The following is an 11,552-nucleotide window of genomic DNA, read 5'->3' as shown; positions in this document are numbered from 1 at the left end:
TGTCATAATTTAATATACATAGAAATCAGAAACGGGCATGTCAGGATAGACATCACGAGTGATAATGCGGCCAGTATCTGTGTGCGTTTGAGAGCACCTTGTTGTTCTACTGTGGTGCCCACGCCGCCGGGTCTGTAAATGTCATCGACCTTCTTTATATACGCATACGCTAAAGACTGTATATTCTCTATGGATTTGAACACGTCCTTTGTTTCGCGTAACGCTTGAGCTGTCTCGAGCGTGATGTTGTGAGTGTACGCCAGTGTTTCGCGTGCACCGAGGTCCGAAAGGGCGTGCGCTACAACTATTAACCTTGGTTTGGGAGTGTGGCGAAATGCTCGCTCCGCTGTAATGGGCGGATGCAATGTTATCACCTGGTACGTTTCGTTAGTCGGGTCGTAACACACCGGTCCGTCACACGGACCGTCACATTGTATGGGGCACAGTAAGGACAACACGCCGCCGACCGTGACTTCGCACTCGACCGCGGTGGTGTTGTCGATTTGCAAAGGATCACATACGCCTCTCCAGTTGCAATGAGGCACATTGTAGTCGACGCGACTGTCGGTCACCATAGCTTTCGTCAGCCAACACACTCGATTGCCCTTCGAAACATCGGCGATCAACGTGAGCGTAGAGGTCGCCGTCGCTTTAATATCCGTGTGTGAGTGCACGCTCGACGTCGATTGACAACCGGTCATGTCAGACCTGATCAGACCTTCCGAACACATGACCATTAGTTGTTGTGCGGCCGAGAGTATCGCGATCATACCGTTGAGATGTGTAGAAAGCGCGTACACGCCAGCCTTCCACGTTTCCAAAATTTCCAGCAGTCTAGAGGGACTTGTCTTAGCGCTACGGCTGTGCTGAATTTGCGTTGAGTAGACACAACGGCTTCGACCTCGCTTAGGATCTGTGGGCTCATGTACTCGTGGTAGGCCAAGACGTGTATAGTCGAGCGCGGTGACGCCCCGAACACTTGACCCGGTTTTGTTGTGGCGATATGCGTGTCCAGTAACGCAGCAAAGTCCGCGTGTCTAGCGTGTATTGATTTTACAGCTCACTCATACCCCAACAGTACGGTCCGTAGAAGTTCGTTCACTTGTTTCCATGCGCTCGTGGAACACAGGACATCGCAACCTCTGTGATACTCAAGTAAAGCGTCACACAGCAGCTGCTTGCACGTTGGAAATACAATCGGTAGTAACTTCTTACTACACTCTATGTTGAACTCGGATAGTATGTATATGGGCGGTTGCGGCGGTTTGCGCATTTTCTATCCACCCTCCGCTAATATGACTCTGTGGTCTGTCTCCTGAGATGGTGCGGTTGGAACTTGCGAGAGTGCACTATCGACGGTCGGCGTTTCCATTTCGTCAACTGTGCCATTTTCAGCCGCTGGCAAACGGCCGTCGACGGTCGATGCGAGACACCAACATAACGTTAGACCGCGACCCTCATGCCAGTTTTCTGTAGTACTGGTTGTAGTTTCTCGTGCACACTCGAAACGCCATTACGATCACAATTACGTTGATTAATAAATCCAGTGTTGTAGCGACTGCAGCCAGCGCCGTCGCGCAACTCGTGTCGGTGTTATCTCTCGATACTTTCATTCGTATCCGAGCGTATGCAGAATCTACGGATCTGGTGAAGTTGCTTGTCACTAGCTTGCGCACATTTGATATGGCACTTTGTGTGAGACTCACACAACCTGCAGTGGCGACCGTCGCGTCAGTGCAAAGTTTTTCCGATATATCGCTCGCAACATCGTTTGTCATTTGCTGTACACTGCGCACACTGGCCGCGAGGTCGCGGAGAGGGTTTTCGTTACGAGTTGTGTAATATCCGCTGACTTGCCGATTCAATTCTGGTGGCGCTGACCCAAACGAGAACGCTTTTAAGGCGCATGTCGTGGTAACTCTGGTAGCGCCGTGGTTGACGAGGACGATCATCTTTAGCAATAGTTCATCTCGAAGCGCAACGATGGTGAGGGCGACGGGTTGGCCGGTTCCGCCTTCAGGCCACTCGGTTGCAGCTAGATTGCCCAATGCCACACACGTAGACAAACCCTGTACACACTCAATGACCCGTGTGCGATCGTTGATTTCTGCTAGTTTGTTTGCTAGTTCTACGTGCTTCCACGGATCGGGCGTGGGCACGCGCTTGTTTTAGAGGCGTTTTCGCGCAGCCTCTACCCTGCACGACCGCTCGTGGCCGCACTAGCTATATTTATCTTTATTTGTTTCACACACACACACACACACACACACACACACACACACACACACACACACACACACAGACACACACACACACACACACACACACAAAGGCCCCTGATTCGAGCAATTGATGTGTATATTTTTAATAGTGCACAATGCTACTATTCCTAGGCTGAATGTATGACATGGCTCTTATGTATCATTATGTATCGTTTCCATTAAGTACTAATTTAAATAAAGTCCCTCTGTCCTCAGTGCTAGGTTGTGGGTTTAATACACATTATTATGATCAACCTGTTGAATAGTATAATAACAATATTCCTGTAAAAGTCATTTAGTAATGAACAACCTCATTTCTGTGAAAGAACATCGTGTCTCTGATGTGTACACTGCAGGCCTGACCGGGGTTTGCACGCAAGGGCCTGTGTGTGTGTGTGTGTGTGTGTGTGTGTGTGTGTGTGTGTGTGTGTGTGTGTGTGTGTGTGTGTGTGCACTTGTGTATCTATCTAACAGGGGACTTCGATGTCATTACACATTCACCAACAGTGGACCATCAAGCCAAAAGGGGTCATTTTTTAGGTCCCCTCTTGGACATGCTTTAAATCATGTTAAAATCATGTCAAAACCCATCAGGAGAATTTTTATCATTTTAGCCAACAGGGGACCTGAAAGTGTGTGAGTGTTAAAGTGTATGTACACCAGCGCCCCTGCAGGCTGGAGATGGGATTTTAATGACCTATTCACACACATCACTTTTCACACTCCCCATAACCCAGGCCCCTGGCAGCCTTTCAGACCGCAAAATTACCGTCAAACAGGCTACAAATCAAACAAATCAGTATATTGAAACAAAATTAGGCATTTTTGGTAAGAAAGTGTCCAATAACTAAACCAGAATAACTGCTGTTTGAGATGGTTTACTGTTCAATAAACATGCATTTAAAAAGACAAGAAAAATAAAATAAAAAAACTGACAAGTATCAGCATGGGAAGAGTTAGTGATTGAAAAGGAAATACTGCATAATGCATTTTATTGTTGAGATTTACAACAGAAAGAAGGTCCACACTTGGCTGTATGGAATGACATCGGTCCACTGTCGGCTGGTAAATAATAACACAAGCTCCCACTCAATTAAAATAGGGCGATATACACATTCCAGAGTTGGTCATTTAAAAATGAATCAAGCTAAATGGAAAACATAAGAAAATATTCAAGACCATTTCTTTCTGTCTTTACATTAATAACTAAAAACTAATTTACCGTTCACTCTTTTAGGATCCCTTAATCTCCTTGGCTTGTTTTTAAAAGCAATGTTTCACACAGAAATCCCCAAATTTGTTTCTTCTTTAGTAGTGATTAAATATAATTTTGTTTTGTAAAAACAGTGTCCAATAACTAAACCAGAATAACTGCTGTTTGAGAAAGTTTGTTCTGCAATTACTCTTCAATTAACATGCATTGAAAAGACAAGAAAATATTTAAAAAACAGACAAAGTTTCAGCATGGGAAGAGTCAGTGATTGAAAAGGCAAAACTGCATAATGCATTTTATTGTTTTTAAAACCAAAATAAAGGTCCACACTTGGCTGTATGGAATGACATCGGTCCACTGTCAGTTGGTACATAATAACACAAGTTCCCACATAGTTACCATAGGGCAATATACACATTCCAGAGTTGGTCATTTAAAAAAGAATGAAGCCGGCGGCCGGCTGCAGTTTTGTGTGTAGGGAGGGGTGGGCACTCTATGTGACTGGCCAATCACAGAGCATGAAGACAGTCAGTTACCCAATGAAGATTTTCCTTCAGCATGATTACAGATATTTACGAGTTTTACTCGTTTCATGCTCGTATTCGTCAAAAATGCTTCATCCCTAATTTAAACCCTCTTAGTTCTGTCTGTCTTGTCAGTTCATTGTTTCCATGTCCTGCATGCATTTATCATTAAAGACCTTTTACATGTTCCAGTTTGTCTGCCTGCCTGCTTCCTCCCCAGCATTTGGATCCTCACAACCGCTCAACTCACATGCACCATGACACAATTACTCTTCAATTAACATGCATTGAAAAAGACAAGAAAAAATATTTAAAAAACAGACAAGTATCAGCATGGGAAGAGTCAAAGATTGAAAACGAAATTTTGCATAATGCATTTTATTGTTTTTACAACCAAAAAATGGTCCACACTTGGTTGTATGGAATTACATCGGTCCACTGTTGGCTGGTACATAATAACACAAGTTTCCACTCAGTTAACATAGAGTGATATACACATTCGAGAGTAGGTAATAAAAAAAAAACGGAAAGCATAAGAAAATATTTAAAATATATGCAGCTAATGTGCAGTGTTACTTTACAAACTGGCAATGTTGTCACTGCTATTTAAACTGTGAAATGCAAATAAAAAACTGAAGCAATATTTAACTATTGTAGATATGAAGACAATGTGTTACTAAAAATAATAAGTAAAGAAAAATACATGAGGTAATAGGAGTCATCAGTTTCTCTGGAATTCAAAGGATAACTCAGGGAGAGTACTGTTTAACTTCTTAAAGCTTAGTGTTAAACTATCGCAACAATGTCTACAGTCTCCAAGGATATACATGCATTATTAATATAGATTTAAAAATTGTGAATTTTTACTGATTAAAAACTGTAACATGTGTTAGCAAATTGAGAAGGCACATTTGATGGATCCATTTGAATTTACATAAAATGACCAATTGTTTGTACACTGATTTCTCTTAAGAACTTAGGATTACTGGTTTTGTTATTGTTAGCACAAAGACCTCCTCATAGCAGTAATTTTGTTGTGCACAAAATATTTTACTGCTTTCCAGTCTCTTCCTTTATCCCTCAGAAGCTGATTGTCATTTAGGCATCTTTGACACTCTGCTTTTCCTGGAATTTTCATTTCCTTTAGAAAGTTCTTGAAATGCTCGTCAATGACTTCTCTCTCAGTCTCTGACCAGGGCTTCTTGGGTTTCCCTGTTAGTAAATTAACAAGAGAAAGTAATAAATGGATTAATAAAAATCACGCACAATCTGGTCAACAAATGTCAAGATATTCAATTTAGATTTATTACTATATAGGTTAGGGAACCCTGGTTCTGGAGAGCCGTTATCCAGCATGTTTTAGAGGTTTCCCTGCTTCAACAAACCTGATTTCAATCAGCAGGTGATTAACATGCTTCTGTAGAGTCTGATGAGCTGCTGAACAGGTTATTCAACTGTGTTGAAGCAGGGAAACCTCTAAAATGTTCTGGATAGCGGCTCTCCAGGACCGGGGTTCCCTACCTCTGCCTTATACAGAGTGAAATGAGTAACTCACTTAAAAAACTGTCAGCAATTCAAGGTAAAAAAAAAAAAACATTGCTAAGCTTTGTATTAAACAAGAAAAAACTAATGGAGATTGAAAAGAAACAGAACATAAGGAGTAACTCACCCTTTTTAAGCAATGGCACTGATGATTTTTTAATGCCCCCAGTAGCCTTTTTTGATTCAGCTGTGCTCTCTTTGCAGGGTCTATCCTTTGAAATTTCTGAAAAAAGCACTGTTGGCAAATGTTAAGTTGTTAACATGGGATGAAATTGACTTAATGATTTACAAACAGTGGATTTAACCCTTTAAGACCGGCGGGAGTGCCGGCGCTCCCGTTTGCAAATCTGTGTTCAAATGCTTGTAAAACTAAAACTATTAAGATAGAACAAAACTTTTTTTTTGCATATTAAACCGGAGTTACACTTAAATCTCACACACTGAATATGTCCCAGAGTGCTGCGTATTTCTGCTAATGAGTTTGCAAAAAACAACCAAAATGCGCAAATAAGAAAAGCGTTTTCATTCAGACACTGACGCTGTGCCTTTCTGATCTGCAGCTCACGGGGCGTCACACGCTAGAATAAACATCATCACGTTGTCAACGTGAACTGTCACATGATTATCACTCTCCAAATCGTTTGCTTTGACGTAATTTTCCAGCGAATTGTAGTTCTTTGTAGTCCCAGTTTTTCGGCTTTTTTCTTGTGCTTTTTCGCAATAATACGTTTAGACAAACACATCCTACACACATCACACACCCATTACAAACTTCTGACACATACACACACCACTACGAACGTTTTGATGAATCACAGTCTCACCAAACGGTACATCCTCCCTCCTCAAAGCAGATGACGCCATTACAGCGCCAGAGGATTTTTAAGTTTCACTTTCAGTTTCCTCACATATATATTCATGCAATATTCTTTATTATTGTTATTATTATTAGTGAGAGAAAAGGAAAACTATATACTACTGAAAAATTAGCTAAAAATATTCAACATTATTATATTAGACTCCTGCAGATTATTATTATTTATGTTTTCATTTTTGTTACAGTTCATATAAATGAGTGTATCTCGGAAACTATTTTATGGAAGCTCTTCAAATAAATTTTTGGTTGTTTGAAACGTTTCTGTGAAACTTTTTTCCATTGACAATTTTGAGGGATAAAGCTGTGGTATTTCTGTATAATGAAAAATATGTGTAAAAACAAAAAACAATTATCAATTTCTGTATAGATAATTGCATTTTTTAGGAAAATATTTTGTTGCTATGAACAATTTATATTTTAGAATGTTAGGGTTGTATTGATGTATAGAAAGTTGAAATACAGCAAAAATTGGCACCACAGCATATAAAAATGTAAATATAAGTTCTGGCGAACTTGTTCTATTGCAGGTCTTAAAGGGTTAATGATTTTAATTTACCATTATTACAGTGAATATAGTGGAAAAACTTACCTTTTTGACATGTGGTAGCAGTTGCCTCACATTGTGCATCTCCATCTGAATCACTTGATTCTTTTTCAGCTGCAATAAAATGTTTTAAGTAAATAATTAAACACACATTTTAAACAAAGTATTCACCTTATGTTATCTAATAATACATTAAGAAAAAAATGTAATCATTCACTTACAGTCGATGTTAGGTGTGATGTCTTCCAGGGATTTTCCTTTGAATTTACCCATTCCACCTTGCAGAGCATAAAGAAGTCTACTGACTTTTGTCAGTTGGAGCGTTTCTTCAGGTAGTCTGTAAAACTCCCTATGCACATCAATATTATGTCCCATAAAAGTGGCCAGTTGGTCTAGTTCATGGTTTTGCAGGTTAAGGAGCTGTGAAATCGTGGCTACATGCTTTCGTAGTTTTGTTGATGTGAGATTTTCCGGCTGTTTAGCTCCACAACTTTCTGCAAACCGCTTCAAGCTATCACATCCACGAATGCTCTCTTGTGAGCCATAAAACGGACGGGCAAAAATGTAGGGATTAGTGGGGGAAATCCCAGCCTCTTTTCTTGTTTTTATAAGAAGTTCCACAGATTCTTTTATATTTAATGGGAACAGCACAGGTACTTTGCGGCCTCTTTTCCCTCGTACCTCCACCCTGATGAGATTCTCACAAAGTTTTTTTTCAAATGGCGAGAGGCTCTCCAAAATGTCATCATGCATGTTGTGTTTGTTCCTCTGTAAATATGTGTTGAGTTCCATTCTTGAAACTTCACCTTCTCGGCGACGATTGAACAGTATCAGTTGTGTGAGAGTGATTTGAGATAACTCACTCCAAGATTTTTGTGATGGTTGGTCAGAAAGATTTTTTTTGTGGACCACCTCAAGGCATTTTAGGTAGTCCTGAAGTTTTTTTATGTCTCCTGACAAAGGCAGTATTTGAGGGCTGTTCCATTTTTTCTGGTATAGAGTTTTTAGGGCATTGGATGACACATGTGTTGTCCATTCCAGTTCAATTAGCTTGATAAATTGCTCTGCTTTTGACTTTAAATCATCATCCTGTTGACGCAGGGCCTCTCCTTGCAAAATGTATGACACTTTCACAAGAGAATGGCGAAGTTTAAGGGCTGTTGAGGGCACTGAGAATCTGTTTGATAATTCATTAAACCCAGTCATCTGTTTTACAGCCTCAAGGACTGTGTTGAATTTTCCAGGGCAGATCAAGTCCTTCAAAAAAATGATGTCCTTGTCTAGATTTCTTGCAATAAGAACAAGTCTGGCGAGTTCCCTCATTTTATTTCTGATGTCTGCTCGATGTCGTCCAACTTCTCCATTTTTAAGGAACATTCTCTCTCCCAGTGATATAATAAGGGTGTCAGCCTTTACTAACTGAGTTACATTATCATACGTCATTTCCTGGAGAACAGTTTTAAGACCATTGGAAACTGTGTTCTCCATTGGTAACATCAGTGAACAACTTGCCTGGATCCTTCTTTTCACAGCCTTGTCCTCGTTTACTTGCAGTCTACAACGCTTGTGGTGTCTCCAGAGATCGGTCTTGATGTACATGGCAAAACAAAACTTGCAAGGCAGGTAGTCTGTTGCACCTGATGGATAAGTTGCTTGCCTTTTTGGTATAATTTGTCCTTTTCCAGAGGACAGGACAGAACAGTTGTGGTTATAGTTTCCCATGTTTCTTACTTTGGTCAAAAGTAAGCAGTGCATGGCTGATCCTTTCTTGTGCGCAAGTGCCTTGGCGACATCAGGTTTATCTGAATGCTTTTGCTTCAGATGTCTTGTGATTTTTGTGTAAGGCTTTTCACAGTAAAGGCAATAATTCTTCTTATCGTAGACACGTTGGTGTGCAGTGTTTGAAGACATTTTTACTGTGACGTTATGTTGTTGAGAGTCGTGTGAAGACTGTTTGATTTTATACGGTGGTTTTCCAGAGATGACTTCCTTTCCTTTCATTTGTTCTTCTGATTGTTTATCGTCTTCTACTTCTTCATCTGACATTTGCAGAGAAAAGGCAACCTGTTCCTTGGTGGTCTGGGGGGAAAAAAGTATTATTTTGCAAATAATAAAATGATAATACATGCATCAACATTTCACAGTTAATATATTCTTCACCACTGTTTAGATATTCAAACCATTAATTACCATTTCACACTCAGAAAAGTCCTCCCCTGAGACAGAAGATGAAGTCAACAGGTTACTTCCAGTAATCTCAGGTTGATCACTGACATTATCCTCATCAATGTCTATCTCATCTGTTTTCTGAGGACAGCAATTTGCTGTATGGGTTCCAATCTGTAACAACAAATATTAGTGGATCAATTCTTATATCAAGTGACAGTGAAAATGTAGGCATTGGAATAAACAGTAAAACAAAATCTCTACTGTAGCAAAATTGTTGGTGTGTTACAGTAAATGAACCTAATATTGCCCAAGCCACTTGTAAAAACATACTTTATTTTGATTCTCATTCTCAGCCTTGTTCATTGTTCCAGTACCAGCAGACCGATGTGTCAAACCTGAAATAAATTAAAATAAGGTTAATCAACTTTCATGGAAATGATTTAAGATGGTGTTTTCCAATCTATAAAACATTAAATTTAAAATTATGGTACTTACACGTGACAGCCTTAAGACATTCTTCGATGGTGGGACGTTCTTCAAGTGACCTACTTAGCATCCTGGTAATAATACCTTTTTGGCTGCTCCATTTTTCCTCAAATTGAAGAGTGAAGTTGCCCATTCTGACATTTTGAGATAGTCCAATGGGATCGTCAGAGTAGGGTAATCTACTTTGAAAGGGATGTTGTCCATCGGTCAAGATGTAATGCAGCAAGCAACCAGCTACCTAAAATGTAACAAAATACATCAAAACAATGTAATTAACAATCACAATGACAGCTCTTTGCATTATGTAATTTGCACAAAACTAGCCATATTGAACATAGTGAATAACAATAATTATAATTAAAACATTTGATTAAATATAGGGATGAGCCGTACACTCATTTCAGACGAGTATCCGGTACGGATAAAGCATTTTTGATGAGTACGAGCATGAAACGAGTAAAACTCGTAAATATCTGTAATCGTGCTGAAGGAAAATCCTCATTGGGTAACTGACTGTCTTCACGCTCTGTGGTTGACAGTGTTGGGCAAGTTACTTCAAAACTGTAATGCATTATTTATTACTTTTTACCTTTATTTTAAAGTAATTCATTACATTACAATATTACTGATTTTAAAATGTAAGGCATTACACTACTTTTGCATTACTCTAAGTTACTTTGAACAAAACAACGTCAGTATGAGTTTGGTAATCTGATGCCTGGTGAAATCATGACACATCCGGTGGAAGGTGATGTGGTGTCTGAGCTAGGATTGCTGTTAAAAACAGTCAGATATAATAACAGTGCTTTAAAATGATTGTTTATTAAATAAAAGCAACAACAATCTGTACTCTCGGCATGCTGCCATCTTAGATTAACTGAGCAGCGAGTGAGGTGGTGGGGGCTCCAAGCCTATATTTGCCTTGGTTCCCAAATGCTTGATACGGCCCTGGATGTGGGACTGACTTCTGGGGTGATCTGATTCTATCACATGTATAAATATTAAATGCTTATATATTATTGCTTTTCACTGGTAAAAATGTGTGCTGGGGATAAATCTACCTACTTTTTTTTCTTTTCAAGCACTTTGTTTTGTTTTCTTGATTTTATTTGAATCATTTCCGGCCTTTTCTCTCTCTAACCTTCCTGCCTGCTGCAGGTTTTCTCCGTCTTCCAGAAAACCCGTTTCCTAGATTTCCTACTTTCTAACTAATCAGCCAAAAGGATCTTCACATGTGCGGCGCTCCAGCAGCAATGAGTTGAAATCACCGGAGCCCAGATGAACTCAGCTGAGGCAAAGCACATCAGAAAAGTACAGAATACCAGAGAATATGCGCTGATATGAACGATCGCAAGTGAATTATTTTGTTTTAGTGGAGCGATTTTGTGAATGTTACAGCGACCGCGTGCAGGATGCAGCTGGAGTATTTGAGCCGTTACCGCTGCGTCCTCTCTGCCCGCAAAGCTGAGTCCATTAATGATGTCATATATGCAGATACTGGAACTTTTTCCGGGTTTCCCGCAATTTGAATTTTTAAGAAACACAGCTTGATTCTGGGTTTAAAAATGCATTGTAATTACCGCGTTACTGACAATTGTACCGAGTAAATATTACCATTTTCTTTCCCTGTAATGCCTTACATTACCACATTACAGCAAAAAGCAATGCATTACAGTAATTAATTACATTTGTACCGCGTTACTCCCAACACTGGTGGTTGACCAGTCACATGGAACACCCGCCCCTCCCTACACACAAAACTCTGTAGCCGGGAGCAACACTGCGCATCCATGCACACACACAGACAGTAACGGATTTCTCTGTTTTTGCTTCACTGTTGCTCACGTTTCTTCAGTACTCCCTAGGGGTTCTTTAGCTCGCCTCTTTTTTGGTTTAATATTTAAAGTAGCTTTTTTCGTAACGTAGGTGGTGCATT

The 11,552-nt window shown here is 40.0% G+C and overlaps 1 protein-coding gene across 1 annotated transcript in view; it reads right to left on the bottom strand.

The window, feature by feature from the left end:
* Positions 1-4,677: 4,677 nt before the first annotated feature.
* Positions 4,678-11,552, bottom strand: part of LOC107372986 (uncharacterized) — a 95,856-nt gene continuing 88,981 nt past the window's right edge. Inside the window, exons 8-14 of the mRNA XM_070541963.1 lie at positions 9,626-9,854; positions 9,461-9,525; positions 9,152-9,301; positions 7,183-9,040; positions 7,007-7,075; positions 5,668-5,775; positions 4,678-5,210 (exon numbers count right to left, since the gene is read on the bottom strand). Of these exons, the coding sequence (XP_070398064.1) occupies positions 4,999-5,210; positions 5,668-5,775; positions 7,007-7,075; positions 7,183-9,040; positions 9,152-9,301; positions 9,461-9,525; positions 9,626-9,854 (2,691 nt within the window). The 3' untranslated portion in view covers positions 4,678-4,998. The remainder of the gene's footprint in view (positions 5,211-5,667; positions 5,776-7,006; positions 7,076-7,182; positions 9,041-9,151; positions 9,302-9,460; positions 9,526-9,625; positions 9,855-11,552) is intronic.

Source organism: Nothobranchius furzeri, chromosome 2 (assembly GCF_043380555.1).
Source record: "Nothobranchius furzeri strain GRZ-AD chromosome 2, NfurGRZ-RIMD1, whole genome shotgun sequence".
NCBI lineage: Eukaryota > Metazoa > Chordata > Actinopteri > Cyprinodontiformes > Nothobranchiidae > Nothobranchius > Nothobranchius furzeri.
This window is presented reverse-complemented; position numbering and strand designations above follow the sequence as displayed.